Source organism: Talpa occidentalis, unplaced genomic scaffold, assembly GCF_014898055.3.
Source record: "Talpa occidentalis isolate TD23 unplaced genomic scaffold, MPIMG_talOcc4v2.1 talOcc4.10, whole genome shotgun sequence".
NCBI classification, from domain to species: Eukaryota; Metazoa; Chordata; class Mammalia; order Eulipotyphla; family Talpidae; genus Talpa; species Talpa occidentalis.
In genome coordinates, this window is record NW_023600993.1 from 51,731,312 (window position 1) to 51,752,141 (window position 20,830).

Sequence of the window (20,830 nt, forward strand, 5' to 3'; positions counted from 1 at the left end):
CTAAAAGATCCTCTTTTTTTTTAAGTTAGCTGTACTTGCCAATTTTTATTTACCAAATTTCAACCCAGTTACTTGTTTTACATACCATTTGCTTAGGAAAATACATATGATTTGTACTTCTAGAACCCCGAGAGTGTTTTTTTTTTTAATTTAACTTGTTGCCCTGAATTTTTACATCATATTCTTGATTTATGTAATACCTATCAGTTCTCCCAAAGTTTGAAACTCCAGAAATTAGAAAGAGAAGTTTTAGAATTCAGAGGGCTTATCAGATATCATAGTAGCTTTGTAAGTTTTGACTCTAATTCTTTATATTTCTCTATTGAGACATTGAAAATTTGTTAAGTTGAAAAAGAATAAAACTGCATACTTGTAGAATTAGGTTGTCCCTAAAAAGGTGACTTATTTCATAAAATATTGTTTGTGAAATGACAGCTGATAATCAAAGTCACTTTTTATCTCTAGCTAAGAGACAATTGCTGAAATTGCTTGAAATGTGTTTCAAAAACATCTTTATTTCATGGTATATTTTATTTCATGGTGTGTTAATGGCAATTTGAGAGAATGAAAAGTGCTATATTGCAGCATAATCTTTAATTGATATTTCCTGGTCATTCAACATTGTCATACTTAAATGTATATAATTTACTTTTCTCAGCTGTAGAATGTGTGATCAAGTAAGGGCAGGGCTAAGTGACTTAGAGACTTACTCAGTAATAACAGTTCTAGGAATTGTATGAATTCGGAAAAATGGAAAGTTCTGCAATGGAAGTAGTGAAGCCACCTACCTATTTTCTGTAGTTACAATTTAGTACTTTATTTCAGGGAGTGGGAAGAAGAAATGTCTGCTAACCAGGTGTACTGAACTCCTGCAATGAACTAATTACAGGGACATGCATATATAATAAAAGGAAATCAATGTCAGGGAAAATAAGTTTACAACTTCAAAATATTCAGTTCAGAGCCTGAGAAAAACACAAGCCAGCTTGGGAAGGCTACATGCTTATCTTTTCTATTTCTTTTTTTTTTAAAATGTGACTGTTTGGTCTATTAAAGTCAGTGAGCTCCCTCTTGTGGATTTGTGGGAAAATTTCAGTTTCAAGGAAAAGTTTTCTTTAGCAGTAAGGAAACCATTTGTTTTCCAATAAGAAAACCCTTTTCATTGATTTTCCTCAAAAAAAGAAAGAAAAGAAGGAAGAGAGGGAAGGAAGAAAATTTACTGACGAAAAATTCAATTTGGTGAACAAGTTCATTCTACAGAACTCTAATTTTACAATAATAGCCAAATTTATTGAACCTCTGCAATTTACTATTAGATATGTGCAGGGTTTCCCCCCCAACCCCATGACATTTACCATGCCATCCATAGCCCCCACGCTCAAAACAAACCCTTCACTTCAGGAATATAAATATTTCATGAAGATGAGATCGTGGGTCCTTTTTTCTCGCAAAGGGAACAGAGCCTATATATCTGTGAATGAAAGAAAAGGTAAATCTAATGTTTTCCTATTTAAAAAATGACTTTGTATATCAATTTCCCTAAATAAAGCCTGGAATAGGATGTGGATTTAATTTTATTTATTTATTTTTTTTTTAGATTTATTTTTATATATACAAGAACTGGGGCACTGGTGAGAAGCGCGGGAGGGTGAGGAAATTCACCAGAGACAGAGTGGGGAACAGAACAGGTAGATAGACTGAAGACACTGCTGAGGGGAAGCAGCGGGCAAGACAGGAGAGGTCTGCTGCACCATGTGGGTTTCTCCCTGGCCTGCCAGGAATCGAACCCATGCTGAAGAGGCTGCTGACAGCCTCACAGCACGGTGCTCAACCCACTGCGCCACCGGGGAGGCCCCGGATTTAATTTTAATAACTTAAAAATATTTTAACCATCCATTTCCATTACTGTGTTTTTTTCTCTCTCTAGTTACCTGTCTCTGGAAATTTGATTGACCTTTATGGCAACCAAGGCATGCCTCCCCCAGGTCTCACCATTAGCAACTCTTGTCCAGCGAACCTTCCCAACATCAAAAGGGAGCTCACAGGTAAATACCAAAAAATGTGCCTCTCACTGAGTAGTTTTCTATTAAGTCTTTGATAAACAAATTTATCAAAATATGACCTCTGAAGGATTTCCATTTCTCGGAAATACTTTCTTAGGTCTATACAGTGGTTGAACATTGAACAATAATTTAAGATGGAGGTTTTAGAGTGGAAAATCCTGGTTTCAAGTATATCTTGAGTACTGGAAATTACTCCATGGCACCCACTGTTGTGTCTTTGGCTGGGGTTCCCTTTGGGATAGGTTTTGTAAGAAGCACTTCCAATTGTAAAATATCTCCCCCCAATATTGGTATTACTTGCCAAGCCCCTAGAGGTGACTGAGTTTGAGTATCTTGTCTGAATTTTCACTTGACATACTACTATTGACATAAAGCAAGAGTTTATTTCACATCTACCAATGACTTCAGTTATTTTGGCTATGTCAAGTGCAAATTTATTTACATGGAGACAAAAAATAAATTATAACTGGAGCAATAGGTATTGTTTGTTCTTGAGACAAGTGTAAAATCACATATTTTGGTTTTTATTTAATACTTTTGTAATATAGATTTGGTACCCAAATTTCCTGTTTAGTTCAAGGGTTTCTTTTCAAAATAATTCATCATACTGTGGCAGGAGAAAAGACTTTTTTTTTTCAAAAACTATTGATTTGGGTTTTAAATTTTAATGAAGGAACAGAAACCATTGAAAGCCAACAAGCAGGTAGTTACCCTATTAGAATGGAAAAGTGCTGGGAAGTCTTAGAAAATATTGCCCAGTGAGATCTGTGTTAAATAATGGTAAAATCTTGTTAGAGTGATGTGAATAAAATTCTTACTACTTGAGTGAAAAGTGGAGTTTTAAATTATGTTTCCTCACAAAAAAAGACAACCAAAACAGTGCAAATATCATTGAAGTAGAAGATATTCAGATAAAAGCTTCCTGTCATGCTTCTATGTCAGAAAAAAATATACACAAAATATACATTGATATATGTATGTGTATATACATACATATACATAGAATATATGTATGTCACTGTAAAAGTTTCTTTTACAATAAGTAAAAATATGCTGAAAACATTTCTATTTTGAGGTAAAATCCTGAACTATGGCAATATAATGTTTCAGATATCATTTCTGAACAAAATCAGGTTCCAGAATCCAGAATTAGTCAAGAAATGTTTTTGCTCTTGTTTTGTTCGCTATACGGCAAAAAGTAATTTATCACAGAAATCTCATAAGAGTTGCTGTGCAAAAAGACCTTTTCAAATGGAGTTATCTCCAAATGCCCCTATACTCTGCCTATTTTTGTTTTATCAGATTAGTAAGTAGTTGCTCCTAAATAATTGCATTCTAGCAAGTTCTGATGGGGCCTGGACCCAACTTCTGAAAAAATAAGTTCACTTCCATGAGTCAGTTAGAGATTGGATTTGGAAGCTTCTCTACTAAGTTTTCTTGTCAATGTGTCACAAAGGCATCACAGAAAGATGGAAAAGTCTTATTGCCTGAAAAGAATATCTGACTTCTGATAATAGACTATCAATAGCAAATTTTCTATAGTTTTCTAGCTATTTATTTCTCGCTTGTTTGTTCCAGTATATTGACACTATGTCATGCATCTCCGTTGCTGGTCTTCCATTTTAAGTTTTTTCATTTATTTGATATATATTGCTTTTCATTTATTTGACATATATATATATATAGATAGATAGATAGATAGATTAAAACTCATAATTTTTAAACCCTGCTTTTTACTGAGAGTCAAGTCAGATAAGTTTCCTGATGTTTAGAAACTGATGTTTTGACTGTGTGCCTTGAACAGTTCCAATTTCTAATTACTTCATTCACGTGCACAGCGTGTATTTTTCCCACAGAGTCTGAAGCAAGAGCATTGGCTAAAGAGAGGCAAAAAAAGGACAATCATAATTTGAGTAAGTTGGTTTTATGTTAATGATATTTGATAATGCCCCCATATAGTAAAAGTTTTGTGAAAATTTTGGAGGGAAGTTGATTTCTATAACTGCTAAAGGTACATTTTATAACAGACCAAGTGTTTTTCAGAGAAATCAAAGTTTATGTTTTCGAAAGGGAAAAAAATGAAGCACATCTGGAGGGGAGTAAGAGAGTGAAACAGTTGCCCAAATTTCTCATCTCATCTGTGACTTAAAAAAAAAAAATTCTTTTAACATTTAAGGTTTTTTTTATATGTTTAATTTACTCTTGCTTGAATCTTTATAAGCTTTTCCTGTGAAAACTTATATTTGTTTCATAAACAAGTAAAGGAGGATGCACAATAAAAAGGTGGAGGGTTGGTGTTAGATGTAGAAAACTGTATGTTCATGAATTTCTCATCTCGTGGTTGCCTATCCTCTTATGCTATATTTATTTTTAAGATTGTGAGTTATATATCAATGTTTTATCCTGACAAAAAAATATTGGAATAAGGCCAGAGTTCTCCACTCATCCCCAGGAAAAAGCCCTATTTTCTTTCAGTCTCCTGTGGGTCTTCCCAAGCTCTTTATATTTAAGAATACATAGATAGACATGCACGCAGAGAATAAATGGCATTGGTGTATTTTTTTTTAATACAGTGTCACATCATCCTTATGCTATTGGTAGGAGCTGTTTTTATTCAACTTATGTCCTGAAGACCTTTGCTGCTATTAAATGTAGATATATCTACTTTTAAAAAAGGTTGCATAATATTCTACTGTGTGATATTGAATAATCCTCCTACTGCTAAGTGTTGATGTTTCCAGATTTTTTTAAGCAATGCCAGAGTGAATATTTGCTTGCATGCCTCTTTGCATACAGGAGAGTTTGTTTCAGGTACTAAGAAATGGGATTGCTGAGTCCTAGAGAGGGCCAGTTTTTTCTCTTAATAGATATTTCTTCCTAGTTGCCATTTCAGCTCTGATATACTTTCTTCACTTTTAGCCTAAAGATTAGCGCTAATTATGTCTCAGATTGCCTCTAGTTTCCAAATCATTTTAGTCTAAGAAGTTTCTTCTTTTAAAATAGCTTAGAAATTAAATAATTCAGGCATTATTCAAACTTCACCTACTAAAATGTGGAAAATTAAGTTAAATCTTGTCAAGAACAGTTTACACCTATACACAGGCTCCTAAATTCTCAAGTTCAGGACAAACAATTAGCTCAAACTCTGAGGACAAAAAAACCAAACTTAAAAATCTCATCTAACTATTGGAAATTAACACTCAAGATGAGATTGACCATTGGCATACCTCTTCTAGGAATTTACCTCATAAGAATACTTGCCAAATGTACAAATGAATACACTCACTTATTCACTAGTAGCTATTTATTGAAAACCTTCTCCCCTTCTTGTATGAGGAACTGTTCTATAGAAATGAACCGGACAGACAACTATGTTTCCCCACCCTTATCAGCTTACCGTTGAGACATGGGCAGACAGAATAGATGAGCAAATAAATTACATTAAGACGATGTTTTGAATATAGGCTAAGTACCATAATAGGAATAAAATGTACATAGGAGCACTGGCAAAAATATTCATTGCACCATTGAAAAAGAAGAAGAAATAGGAAATAGTCTAAATACTCATCCATAGATAATTTATAAATAAATTGTAGTATAATCATATAAGGGATAGTAACTGGGTCTTAAGAAGAATGCGGTTGATCTGATTTAGATAAACATCTGCAGTATATCACTTTTTGAGAAGAACAAACAAGTGCCCGAATTATATGTGTAGTATTTAGTTATGTAAAAAGAATTCATCATCTAAGATGTGCCTATATGTGTTTGTTTTTATGCACGTGTGTGTAGTAGATCTAGGATTTACCCTTATCAAGGGCAACTTTCTCATTTATATAGAAATAGGAGCTGGATGGTGTAAAAGGTTGGCTTTGACTTCCCCCTTTATACACTTGTATTTTTTTTAATGTTTTTGCAAGCCTGTATCACTTTTACAATTAAAAAAATGAATTAAAAATAAAATGTGGGAAATTTAAATGTTTACAGTGAAAAATATCAGCAATATGCTGTTATATGAGAAAAGATAGGTGCAGAATCATTTTTAGTATAATGGCACCTTAACTGTATCATTCTTTTTTTTAAAAGATTTATTTATGCATACAAGAGCTAGGGTACAGGCCAGAGATGCAGGGGGCAGGGGTGGTGGTGGTGAGAGGATTCACCAGAGACAGTGGGGAACACAACAGACAGACTGACTGAAATACACTGCTGAGGGGAGCAGCAGGTGAGACAGGAGAGGTCTGCTGCGCCTTGTGGCTTGCTCCCTGGCCGGCTGGGGATCGAACTTGGGCTGCAGAGGATTGCTTGTGGATTGCTTCATAGTGCGGTGCTTAACCCCTTGTGCCACCAGGGAGGCCCTTAACTGTATAATTCTTTAATGGCGGTTTGTTATATGCCATGGCACAAATGCTTGGAATGCAATAATAAATAGGCATAATAAATAAATTAAATAGGCAGATATTAGATAGCACGAAGTTTTATAAGGAGTCGAGTGGGTAAAGTGTCATTTCGGGCATGGGAGGTAGTGGTTCAGTTTTAATTAAGGTGATCATGGAAGACTTATATGTAAATTTGAATCACTATATGGAGGTGAGGGCACAGCCATTCAGATTTGTAGGGGAAGAGTGTTTCGGTCAGAGGGAATGGCATTACTAAAGTGGTGGAGAGTATGTCTGGCTTGGTTGAAGAATAACATGGGGCCCTGAGACTAGAAGGAGAGAATCACATAAGAGATGCAGTCAAAGTGAATGAGGAATAGAAAATGAGAGTGAGGTCATGGGGTGAGAGCCTGCCAGATCTAGGCAGAGTCCTCGGGACATGGCTTAGGTGAGATGGGCTGCAATTTGAGAGTTTTGAAGTAAGGATTGGCATGCTCTAACTTATGTTATGATTCCTCTAGCTTCTGTAATCTAGATAGACTAAAGCTGGCAGGGAGTGATAGCATGGATGAAACAGAGATACAATTGCAAAATTGTCATTGCAGTTATTGAGAGTTGCAATAATCCAGGCAAGAGATGATGATGGCTTCCATTAAGTAGCGGTAGAAATTGAAAGTGGGCAGAGCCTGGAAATATTTTGAAAGTACAGCCAACAGATTTGATGATACATGATATGTGGGACCTGCGAGGGACAGTAGTGCAGAACTGATTGCAAAGTTAGCCTGGGCCACTGGAAGGATGGAGTTGCACTTAGTGAACGAGAGAAGGCTGTGGGTGGAGCTAATTTGAATGGGAAGGGCTAGGAGCCCATGTTTGGACTGTTGAGGCTATGCACTGGAGCTCCATATCAGTGACTCCTAGTGGTCAGTTAGATATCTGAGTATGGAACCTCCCTGGTGGTGCAAGGGGTTAAGCACCGCACTATGAAGCAATCCACAGTCTCTGCAGCACCAGTTCGATCCCCGGCCAGCCAGGGAGCAACCCACATGGCGCAGCAGACCTCTCCTGTCTCGCCCACTGTTCTGTTCCCCACTCCATCTCTGGTGGATCCTCTCACCCCCACACCTCTGGCCTGTACCCCAGCTCTTGTATGCATAAATAAATAAATCTTAAAAAAAAAAGATATCTGAGTATGGAGTTATGGGAAGTCACCTGGACTGGAAAGAAGAATTTGGGAGTGATCAATGTACATGTGTATTCAAAATCATGAGACTAAATGAGGTTACCAGGAAGTGAATGTAGAGCAGGAAGACTCCAAGGCCCGAACACACACATATAAAAATAATCACAAAATATATATAAGGAAATTCAACAGTGATCATATGTGAATCATAGTGGACTTTTATTTCCCTTCTTGTGTTTCACTATTGTTTGAATTTTTATGGTTATTATGTGCTTGGAAAAGTGAGAAAACATGTCAGACTCCCAAGTTTTAGAGGTTAGCTAGAAGATCAGAAATCTAAAAATATCTTTCAGAGCCATTGAGTATCACATACTATTTCTGTTTTGTAAAAAGTCTAATACTAAGATAATACTGTATTTGATTTAATCATGGAAATAATCACTCTAAGAAAAATGTATAAAATTATTTATCTAAGTGTATAGAATGTTAGTGGGTCAAATATAATATGTATTAGGTTATATGCTTAAAGTTAAACATTAATTTTAATTCAATTTATTAGTTCTTGCATTATCTGGCAGTTATTTGACAAACTAGGCAAATTAGAAATGTGTATTAACTCATATGCTTTACTATTTCACCTTCCCCTAAGACCATGATAATTTAGTTGAACATTCAACTGGTTTAATAAAATAGGAATGCTGTTAGGATGCATGTTATAGTTAAAGATGCTTGACTAAACTTCTAGTGGTGTGTTATCAAGTATCAGAGCAATTTCAGTGCATACTGGGCATTTACAATATGACTCGACCAAATTGTGATATGCTGTAATCATAAAATATGCAGTGGATTTTGAAAACAGTACAAAGAATATTTTATGTCTAATTTATAAATTTTTGTGTTTATTACATGTTGAAGTGATAATATTTTGGACATGTTGGGTAAAATAAAATATGGAAGTTCATTTTATCTGTGTTTTTTTTTTTTTACTTTGATGATGTAGCTACTAAAAATTTTCAAATTATCTACATAACTTGCATTAAGTCTCTATTGGGCAACACTGGGCTAGAGCAAACATTTTGAATGGGCTTTGGGCCAAATACGTTTTTTATATTAAGTGGTTAAAAAATTAAGAGAATATTATTTTTAGATATATGAAAATTATATAAAATCCCTATTTTGGCAGCCAGTGCTTGTTTTTTAGTAGATTGCAAAATTATATGCAGCTGAAATTACAGTTTGAGTTTTATAGAAAATGTGTTTTCTCTCTTGTTATGTAGGTACCTACATATTCCCTGCATTTTTGCTGCTTGGCCCAAAAAAGGCAAAAGTACTCAATATCTGGCTCTTTACAGAAAGTTTGCTGCCCATCAGTCTAGAGGATCAAGGTCGAATTCAGACTGTGCCTCACTTATTGCTGAGCGCTCTTACCAGTTCCTTAATAGTCTATCTCCAGGTGGTTTTGACATTTGCAACTGAGAATAGTAATTCTAATTTCAGGATTGTTATAGCATCAAATAAGAAATTGTATAGCTCAAGTTTTGTAAATGGCAAAGTTCTGTACAAAGGTACACTTTTTCAGGGACTTTAACCTTGGTATCAAAAACATGCTAATAATGGGAAAATATAGTTCAGATTTACATTGTCCCATCCTGGTGAAGTTTAATACACACATGCCTTTAATGAGATTTGCTGAATGCATATGTGGGTCTGTTACTAATAGCCTTTTCTGTGCTCTTTTCTTGAAGTTGAACGAAGAAGAAGATTTAACATAAATGACCGCATTAAAGAACTAGGTACTTTGATTCCCAAGTCAAATGATCCGTGAGTACAATTGCATGTTAATCTGCATCATATATTTTTTCATACCTTAATGTTTTTTCATATGTTGCAAAAAGTGCTCAGTATAAAAACCAGAGTAAAAAAGTCTTCAAACCCTTCCTTTGGTTCTATTCCTAAATACTTCTTAAGGCTTTGTTTGGGTTTGTCTCATCAAACTGAAATTTTGAAAGAAATAAACTGAATTGGGTATAAGGAGATGACTTTCTGAAATCTGAGAATCCTTGCAATAAATATAGATCTGCTGGAAAATTATTTTAATAGTTAATGCAATATAGAGATTTCAGTAGCTATTAATGCAAGATTTACATACAACATCTATAGGCACTGAGAACTGATATTAGAGACTTCAAGTTTAACAATTTTCAACAAAGGTCAATTTTTAAAAAAAACTTTGCATGACCCTAATATGTTTTACAAGTCAGCTACTTTGGATTTCAGCTTTCAGTGTCTCTTCTCTCCATCTCCTTTCAGAGGTAACAGTTGTAAAGATAGTTTTTCCTGCCAGCAATGTCAGCAAATAGGACAACAAATACACAATTTTTACCCATTAGAAATTGGCCCATTTGAAGTCAGGGACCAGAGGACATACACATTTTAATGGCTCCCATAGGCATTCTATGAAATTAGCCTTTGCATATGACCTTTTAGCTACCTAATAAAATGTAAAGATGAAATCAAGCATTATTCATGCAGGGCTTATTAAATTTGCTATTCACATTATTGTCAGGGAATTTGTGACAAAATAAAATAAAACCATTGCCCATTGTGAGGTGGTTTTGATGAATGTTCAAGCACAATTTCCATCTTCAACATTTTGCTTTCCAGCTTTCAAGGAAAGCCATTTTGAAACTCAAACATTCAAATTCTCAGTTCTGCAGCACAAATTTATCCTACTAAGGGGCTGTGACCTTCATTTCCTATAGTCAGTCTTGCATGATAGTTGAAATTGAATTCCCATTTTCCTGTTCTTTATCAGCTTTCACTTTTTAGCATATTCTTTTAAACTGTAGCTTGTGAATCTCTTTAGCAACATATTATAAAATTATGGGACTGCAGTGAAAGCCTCTATTTGCATATCTGCTTTCTCCATTGCATTAGAATACTTGCATGTTTATAATCTGAACTGATAATGATCTTTAATTGTAGGCATTGTTTTAAGATAAAGTAGACTAATCTATTATGATGGTTTTTCCCCATACCAGGTTTATGGAATGGGCCTGAGCTAATAGAGACACATCTGGCTGATCAGTGTTGGTCCCAGACCCTCTCCTCCCCCAGAATAGATCTGCTTGTGTTGGTTTATGTATTGGGAATTTATGTACACATCTGTATGAAAAAGGACACCCACTCGTTGCAGTAGCAGAAGCAAAAAGTTTGAAAACCCTTCCTTTAGACCCAGAAGCATAATTAACTGATTGGTTCTTACAAGAAAGCAAAACCTGAAATAATTGAGTGAAATAGTCATTTCTTAAAAACTGAGTAGTTGTGTACATGTTTCACTACTGATTTCTCACCTTAATGACTGGTTAAGGCATTTCTTTTTATGATTAACATTTCTCTGGCTGCTATAGTTTCTGCCTCTCTGTTCTTAGCCAGTTGTTCTGTGCTCGCTTGGCATCTCAGAACACCTCCCTGAGTTGCCATCTTTGGTGCTCAGACGCCAGGGGCCAACCCCAGGGAACAATCCAGGGGCTGTACCTGTCTCTCATGGGAGGACTTCTGTTTTGTTCTTCATCTAACCCATGTGAGGATCAATTACTTGGTGGCTTGTTTTAATGGCTCTCCATTCACATGTCCCACCTGATACTTCTGATCTGCTTTAGTAACTATAGATTACGAAGTAGGAGGTTTTCCATACATTAAAATATATTTTTCATCACTGTCATTGTCAATAGCTTCATTAATATTTTCTATAAAAGGGCTCGGATTAATTTAAAACACTCTAGAAATTTCCTTCTTAATTATTTTTCTTGAGTGCTCTAAATTTTTCAACTCATTTTTACCTACATTTTAATAGTGCTCTTAATTTTCTCATATGAGTGCATTAGAACTACATTGATTAAAAACCGAAAGGCATCAAGCTCAAGCTGCCTGGGTTTGAATTCCAAAACAGCCCCTTACTAGATGTCTGACCTTGGCAAAGATACTTGAATTCTTGTGCTTCCCTTTTCCTCATCTGTCTAAAAAAAGGAAAGTGTGTGGGTGTGTGGGTGTGTGTGTGTGAGAGAGAGAGAGAGAGAGAGAGAGAGAGAGAGAGAGAGAGAGAGAGGGTATCCCTTACTAGTCTGTTTATTTTGAGGATCAGTTACATCAAAGGAAGAATGGTACAGAGGCTTAGGGTATGGAGTCTGAAGCTTGATTCTCTACACTTCCTGGTTCTGCCACTTCCTAGTTGTAGGATAAATTATTTAATCCCCCCTGTGCCTTAGTTTACCAATTTGTAAAGCAGGGATGATATTAGCGCCAACTCACTTTGTAAAACTTTTTACAGAGTGCCTGCCACATAGTAAATGCTAAAGATAGCTTTATGATTATTCTGTTGAACCCTTAACATATGGCTGCTCCATTATTTGAATTGTGTTCTGACTATTCACAGTGCATTCATATAAAAATGCCTCCTTTGATTCTAATAACATACCCATGAGTCTGGTCCTCTGTAATATCACTATTTTATAGGTGAGGGAATCAAGACAAAGAGAAGTTAGATAACCTGAACATAAATATTCATAATAAAATTCAAGGATGCCAATTTTAGGCCATACCCAATCAGGTAGTGGTTTCTCATATGATTTTTTTTTTACCATAACTTATTCTGTCTGAATGAATTAACTTAATTAGTCTTAGAAACCCGTAACTACTTAATATAGTATTTAAGAATATTGACATTGTTATCAACAGCTCTAAACTTAAGCCCTGACTCCCCCTTATGATAGCTCTGTGACCTGGGACAAGTTGAATAGTTTCATTGTCAACATACACACAGCATCCCTCCCTTTTGAGGTATTTGTCCAGGTTAATAAGATTAAATGTAAGAAGTGGTAGGCAGTATCCAACACATGGTAAGCATTCAACGAATGAAAACTATTGTCAACTTATAATTGTTACCATAACCTTAGAAACTGAATGCTCTGAACGCTGAATTTTCATTGAGTCCCAATCCAAAAAAAGAGTCTGTTTCGTCTCATCTTCATTACAGAGACATGCGCTGGAACAAGGGAACCATTTTGAAAGCGTCTGTGGATTATATCCGAAAGTTGCAACGAGAACAGCAACGTGCAAAAGAGCTTGAAAACCGACAGAAGAAACTAGAGCATGCCAACCGGCATTTGTTGCTGAGAATCCAGGTACATGACATATGATGTGTAAAGATTACTACTGACTTCATGATGGGAGAATAAAAGCTATAATGAGCCATGAGGGAGTTGACTTACAAGATCCTAATACAGTTGATATTCATCATTCATGGATTCCCTATTTCTGAATTCCTACTCATAAAATTTTATTTGTAACCCAAAATCAGTATTTCACAAACACATGCAGAGTGGCAGATTGGAGTTGCCCAGTACACTTAGTCCTGCGAAAGAGTGAACGCATGATGATCTGCCTTCTTGTTTCAGCTCATACTAAACAAGTGTCCTTTTTACCATCTGTTTAGTATCTTGTTTTCCATATTTCTGGTGTGTTTTTTGTTGCCGATTTTGCTGTTTAAAGAGGCCTCTCAGTATAATGCTGATGTGCTGTCTACAGTTGCTAAGTGCAAAAGCAGTGACGTGCAATAAGGAAATAGTTTGTTCAGGTATAAGTTACAGTGCTAGTGACCATGAAGTCAATGTGCATGGATCAACACTAATATATTATATAAGGTGTCTTTAAACAGAGACACACAGTAAAGAAGTTTATGTGTTGATTGGTTGATGAAAATGTGGTTAGACTCGCTAAAGAATCAAATCCTGAATTTCCTCTTGCAACAACAATCTGTATTTACTAATGCAATTTTCATACTGACTTTATAGAACAGAATTGTCTTAGTACATTTGTGCTACTATTAAAAATACCACTGATGGAGTGACTTATACAGTACTTATTTCTCACAGTTTTGGAAGGTAGAATGTCTAAAACCAGGGTGTGTATACTTGGACCTGCTCCTTGGTTCATAGACAGTTGTCTTCTTGCTGTTTGTATGTGGGGGAAAGAGGGTCTGTATGAGAGGGATCTTTGTGGTCTCTTTTATAAGAACTTTAATTCCATTCATGAAGGCTCTACTCGTAACCTAATCACCTCCCATAGGCCCCACCTCCAGTCATTATCACATTGGAAATTAGGGGGGGTAGAAACAAGCATTTAGTTCGTACCAATAACTACTGAGTTGCTATATTAAATAGTTGCTATATTAAGTAGTTGCTATATTAAATAGTATATTAAATAAATATAATAATAGTATATTAAATAAATATTAAATAGTATATTAAATAGTATATTAAATAGTTGCTATATTAAAAAGTACCTTTATTACAGGGGCTTGGGCGTGCTGTCTGTGGTCATAGCACATATTTATTGGAAACTTGAGGGCACCCAGTGAATCATATCATCAAGACATACATTTTATTTTATTTTTTTAAAGATTTATTTAATTTAATTTATTTATTTATTTATTTATTTATTTATACAAGCACTGGGTACAGTCAGAAGTGCAGGAGGGTGAGAGAATTCACCAGAGCCAGAGCAGGGAGCAGAGCAGGCAGAAGGACCGAAGTACACTGCTGAGGGGAGCAGCGGGTGGCAGGAGAGGTCTGCGCGCCATGCAGGACCCTCCTCTGGTGTCCGGGGAGCAGCCGGGGATCAAACCGGTGCTGCAGAGGCTGCGGCAGCTTCGCAACCCAGCACTCAACCGCTGCGCCACCAGGGAGGCCCAAGACATACATTTTAGAGTTACCAAGACTGAAAATATGATATCATATGTATATTTAACTTAAATATCATAAAGGGAGAAATAATAAGTTTAATAGTACGTGGAATTCACCCATCGTTTAGTGAGTGTACATACCAGGGTAAGCGTGAAATGGGAGATCCATCTTTGACAGCAGCTCCTGGTGCTTCTCTTAGGTGCTCAACCTGTCATTACTGAGTGCAAAACACAGCTTCCTCTGAAACTCTCTAGAAGAAGAAAGAAAAACTGACTCTGCTAATAACCATAGGAGTTTACAGAGACTAATTTTAATTTATTTGCTGACTTTGCATACTACCAGTAACAGTTAGTGACACTGTGCCTTCTTCTTCAGTAGATAGAACCGCCTTTTCCCAGAGTTTGTCACAGAGCAATGATTGCTTCTCAGGTTTCTATTGTGACTGTTTATGGAACATCAGTGGAATATATGACACTAAAGACCCGCTTATTTAACCTACAGGTATTGGTACCAGACTTTGATTTTTTTTTTTTTAATCAAGGTAATGTTGGTTTGCAAAACTGTTCCAAAGGTGTGACTACACCACACCCACCATCAAAACACCAGTAATCCTCCATTATAGTCTGTTGGGGCCTCTCCTTTCTCCCCTACCCATTCCCCACTGGTAATGTCAATTTTGCAGTCAGATGTCTAGGGTTTGTTATAGTTTAGTTTTGTCTGTTCCTTAGTTTTCTTTCTTTGTATTCCACATTGAGTGAAATCATTTGGTACTTTGTTGGCTTACATAATTCCCTATAATTCCCTCTAGTTTCATCCATGTTGTCATAAATGGCAAGATTTCATCTTTTTTCAAAACTAAGTAGTATCCCATTTTGTATATATGCCACAACTTCTTAATGCAATCATTGGTCTTGGAGACTTAGGTTGTTTCCATAACTTGGCCATTCTCAATAGTGCTGCAGCGAACATAGGAGTGCATATGTGCTTTCAAATTAGTGTTCTTTTTTTTTTTTTTTTTTTATAAAGGCATGCTTTATTTATTTATTTATTTTGTTTTGTTTGTTTGTTTTGTTTATACATGCACTGGGTACAGTCAGAAGCACGGGAGGGTGGGAGAATTCACCAGAGCCAGAGCAGGGAGCAGAGCAGGCAGAAGGACCGAAGTACACTGCTGAGGGGAGCAGCGGGCGGCAGGAGAGGTCTGCGTGCCATGTGGGACCCTCCTCCGGTGGCCGGGGAGCAGCCGGGGATCGAACCGGCGCCGCAGAGGCCGCGGGCAGCTTCGCAACCCAGCGCTCAACCGCTGCGCCACCGGGGAGGCCCTCAAATTAGTGTTCTTGCATTCCTCATATAGATACCTAGGAGCTGAATTTCTCAATCATATAGTAGATGTATTTTCAATATTTTGAGAAACTCCATATTTTTTTCCACAGGAGCCAAACAAGTCTATATGCCCATCAACAATTTATAAGGATTCCTTTTTTGCCATACTTTTGAAAACACTTGTTTCTGTTCTTTTTGTTATGGGCAGGAGTGAGGTGTTATCTCATTGTGGCTTTGATTTGCATTTCTTTGATGATCAACATTTTTTATGTCCATTTTTTGATTGTGTTATTTGTTTCCTAATTGTTGAGTGATAGGAGTATTTTATAGATCTTTGGTTTTTAGCGCTTTGTCAGTTGTATCATATGCAAATACTTTCATTCAGTAGGGTGTCTTTTCATTTCAATGATAATTTCTTTCACTGAAAAGCTTTTTAGTTTGACATAGTCCCATTTGTTTATTTATGCTTTTGTTCCCCTTGCTTTTGTAGCTGAGTCTCCAATGACAACATTGAAGTCAATGTCACAGAGTGATTTAATTAATCTTTTCTTTTTTCTATGTATTTTATGGTTTCAGGTCTTACATTCAAATCATTAATCCATTTTGAATTAATTTTTATGTATGGTGTGAAAATTTCATTCTTTTGCGTGTTGCTGTTTAGTTTTCCCAACACCATTTGTTATTTTCCATTGTATTATCTTGGCTGTATTGTTATAAATTAACTCTTCATATAAATATGAGTTTATTTCTGAACTCGAATTCCATTCTAAGTATTTTATTATAATACCATACTAGTTTGATTATTATAACTTTGCAGTATAGCTTGAAGACTAGGGGCATCATACCTTGATTTTTCATCATTTTTATCAGGATTGCTTTGGCTATTTGGGGTCTTTTGTGATTACTTACATATAAAATTCAATAACATTTGTTCTATTTCTTTGAAGAAAGACATTGAAACTTTAATAGGGTTTGCATTGGATCTGCAAATTGCTTTTGGTATGATGGCCATTATAACAGTAATGTTTCAATCCATGAGCAAGGAAATCTTTCCATATCTTTGTGTCTGTTTCTCTTAACAGTGTCCAATTGTTTTTATTTTATAGATCTTTCACCTCCTTGTTAAGTTAATTCCTAGGTATTTGATTCTTTTTGATGCAATTGTAAATTGAATTGTTTTCTTGGTTTCTTTCTCTTTTAGTTCATTCTTTCTGTATAGAAATGTAACTGATTTTTGTATACTGATTTTGTAGCCTGCCATTTAAATGTTCTGATTTATTGCTTCTATTAGCTTTAGTAAAATCTTCAGTTTCCTGTTTATTATCACATCATCTGCAAAATTGTGATAGTTTTACTTCTTATTAAATTTGGATTCCTTTTATATCTTTCTCTTCTCTAGTTTCTCTAGCTAGGATTTCCCATACTATATTGAATAGTAGTACTGAAAATAGACATCCTTGCCTTGTACCTGATCTTAAAGGAAAAACTTCCAGTATTTCACCACTAAGTATGATGTTAGCTATGGGTTTGTCACATATGGTCTTTATTATGTAGAAGTATGTTCCTTCTCCCCCTATTTATTGGCAGTTTTATATTGTCCAATGCTTTCTTTGCATCTGTTGATATACATGATTCTTACCTTTCCTTTTGTTGATATAGTGAATTACACTGATTGATTTTTGTATGTTGAATAATCCTTGCATCCCTGGAATAAATCCCATTTGATCATTGTGTGTGAACCTTTTAATGTATTTTTGAATTCCATTTGTTAAGATTTGATTGAAGATTTTTGCATTTTTTTTTTGCATTTTTTTTCTTCAGGGATATTGATCTGTAGTTTTCTTTCTTTCTTTCTTTTTTTTTTTTTTTTTTTGGTCCTCATCTGCTTTTGATATTAGAGTAGCCTCATAAAATACTTTCGAAGTGTTCCCTCATCTTCAGTTTGAGAAGGATGGGTATTAGTTCATCTTCAAAGGTTTGGTAGAACACACTAGTAAAATCATCTGGCTCTGTGCTTTTGTTTTTGGGGAGACTTATGACTACTGTTTCAATTTTCTTGCTTGTTCTGTTCAGGTTTTCTGTTCCTGATTCAGTCTTGAAAGATTGTATGTTTCTTAGAATTTGTCCATTTCTTCTAGACTATCCAATTTATTGACAGAGATTTTATTAGTAGTATCTTATGGTTTTCTATTGATATATTTCTGAGATGTCTGTTGTTACTCCTCCCCTTGCATTTTTGACTTTTTAAAATTAGAGTTTTCTCTTTTTTTTTTTCCTAGTTAGCGTAGCTAGAGATTTGTTGTCTTTTCAGAGAACATAGGATTCATTGACTTTTTTGTACTATGTTTTTAATTTCTATTTTGTCTATTTGTGCACTGATTTGTATTATTTCTTTCATTTGGGCTGCTTTTAATCTCATTTGTTCTCCTTTTCCTAGATCTTTAAAGTATAAAATTAGATGATTTGTTTGAGGCCTTTGTTTCTTGAAGTAGGCCTGTGTTGCTATAAAATTCTCTCTTAATAATGCTTTTGCTGTGTCTCATAGGTTCAATAACTCATATCTTCATTTTTGTTTGTCTCTCAGTATTTTTCAATTTCTCTTTTACCCAGCAGCCATTCAGTAGCATGTTGCTTAGTCTCTATGTATTTCAGCTTTTCCTCCTTTTTTTGTGGTTGATTTCTGGTGATACCATTGTGATCAGAGAAGATACTTGATATGATTTCAGTCTTTCTAAATTTATTGACACTTGTTTTGTGACCTAACATGTGGTCTGTCCTCAAGATTGTTTCATGTACACTTGAGAAGAATTTTTACTTAGGTTTTATAGGGGGCGGGGGGGGGCATGCAATGTCATATAAATGTCTATTAAGCCTACATATGGTCCAGTTCCTCTTAAAGTCTGTTGTTTCCTTGCTGATTTTCTGTTTGGTTGATCTGTCCAATGATGTCAGTGGGGCATTGAAGTTCCTTATTACTGTTGTGTCACAGGGAATGCCTTTTTATGTTTGTTAATAGTTATTTTATATGTTTTGATGGACCTTTTTTTTGGTGCGTATATATTGGAGAGTGGTATGTCTTCCTGACATATTGATCCCTTCACCATTATATAATATCAATCTCTGTCTCTTGCTACCTTTTGAGCTGACAAACTATGGTTATCCCTGCTTTTTCTAGGGTTCAGTTTGCTTGTAGGATTGTTTCCCAACTTTCCACTTCAAGCTTTTATCTTTGTACTTGACTGGGTCTCCTGAAGACTCACTGGACATTGTTCTTATTTAACAGAGTAATTAATGTATAGTAAGGTCTTTAATGCTTTTAATGTCCCCAGAAAACTGTTGACAATTTTTGATGTCACCTCTCTCATATCACCACAGTAGTTTCAGCCGTGGAACAGGGAGATTCTCCTCTCTCAGAATCATTTCAGAATCTGTAAAGCAGAAATTTTATGTAATTTGAAAATCCTGTTCCTCTCCCCTCCACTTTTGGCATTTGGCGTTTGTTTCATGTTCCGTCTATTTAGTAAGTAGCTCTCGGTTGTTAATCCCTTGATTTTAGATTTTCATACATTTATAAAGGCAACTGCTCTATACAAATATTAAAATATAGGGCCTCCCTGGTGGGGCAGGCGGTTGAGCGCTGCACTGTGAAACTGTCCGCAGCCTCTGCAGCGTGGGTTCTATCCTGGCCAGCTGGCGAGAATCCCACATGGCGCAGCAGACCTCTCCTGTGTGGCCTGCTGCTCCCCTCAGCAGTGTATTTCAGTCAGTCTGCCTGTTCTGTTCCCCACTCTGTCTCTGGTGAATCCTCTCACCCTCCCACACATCTGGCCTGTACCCTGGTTCTTGTATAAATAAAAAAATCTTTAAAAAAAATAAAATATAGTAACCCTTTTGAAAGAAAACCTAGATTTTATTTTAAGCTCCCAATTTGTGTATTTACATGAAATATGAATGTGTGAAATCTGTGAATTGGAAATTCCATGGTGACCATGTCTTTGGTTTCTTCCAGTGACAGCATGATTTAGCCTTTAGAATTTTTTACTATCATGGAAAACATTATTAATTGGGAAAACAGAAAATGTGCAATGCAATGAGCTTGCATTCTCTAGATGAGAGTTATCACATTGCTTACAAATCAAAATAACACTTTAATCGGCAAATAAACATTTTTAATTAAACAGCAAAGGGTTAAAGTAAGATGTTTGCCTCTCTTAATCTAATTTTATACTTTTTAAAAAGACAAACTGCATATGTGGGGGTACTGTTCTTATTAGCACATTGGTTAGATTTACAGGAGTGCATGATTCCAGCTTGGGCCTAAGGGCTTCCTTTCATTTTCACTCTAAGTGATGCATGCAAAAATTTTCACAGAAGAAAGAGCATGAAACCTTAATATCATTGGAACTGCCATTTTTATTAAACAGCCCAAAGCTTTAAAATGATAACCGAAGAGACTTGTGTTTCTGGAGGTTGTGTAAAGGAGCAGGTAGATGTTTGTGTGACATCTCAGGCTCTAATCTCTTACTTGTATTATATCCAAAGAAGGATCTTATGTATCAGCCTTTAATGTAGACTGAACACGACATTTTAGGGACATCCACCTCTAGCTAAGCTTGTGGGCAAAGTTTGAGAGGCTCTAGTGTTGGAGAATGCTTTTCCTTCTCTGACGAGACAAGGTGACTTGCTTAAAATTATAGTCTGTTATTACTGTATTATAACACAAATATAGCAAGGATGACATTGATATGTGGAAGCAGAATTCTCATCAGTGTTGATGATAGGCTTCTTTATTTTCCATTCTTAGTTCCACTGTAAGAAGGTCCAGGGATACTCAGAAAGGGACAAGGGAAAAGAACTTGTTTGGAAGGTATTTTAAAATGAGCTACTGGGGGCATATATGACACTTAGGAAGTGAACCAGGCAGCTAGGGCTGCTGTATAAGATCACAGACACAGAGGGTGATGACTTAAACGACGTAAATTTATTTCCTCACAGTTCCAGAGACTAAAAATCCAAGATCAAGGTGTGGACAGGGTTGTTTTTCCTGAGGCCTCTCTCCTGACTCCTGTGTGCTATCTTCTCACTGTCCTCATGTGGATCCACCGTAGTGTACCATATCCCTTGAAATTTTAAAATATC

The 20,830-nt window shown here is 35.9% G+C and overlaps 1 protein-coding gene across 9 annotated transcripts in view; it reads left to right on the forward strand.

Annotated features, from left to right (window-relative positions):
• The window catches only part of MITF (melanocyte inducing transcription factor), a 212,124-nt gene that overhangs the window by 187,238 nt on the left and 4,056 nt on the right, over positions 1–20,830 (forward strand). For 4 of the 9 annotated variants that reach the window (XM_054695474.1, XM_054695480.1, XM_054695478.1 and 1 more), the window contains exons 6-9: positions 1,928–2,045; positions 3,902–3,976; positions 9,371–9,446; positions 12,661–12,808. In XM_054695474.1, coding sequence (XP_054551449.1) covers positions 1,928–2,045; positions 3,902–3,976; positions 9,371–9,446; positions 12,661–12,808 — 417 coding nt within the window. Of the gene's footprint in view, positions 1–1,927; positions 2,046–3,901; positions 3,977–9,370; positions 9,447–12,660; positions 12,809–14,743; positions 14,775–20,830 lie in introns of those variants that run through there. The other 5 variants (XM_054695475.1, XM_054695481.1, XM_054695484.1 and 2 more) reach the window with 2 other exon arrangements.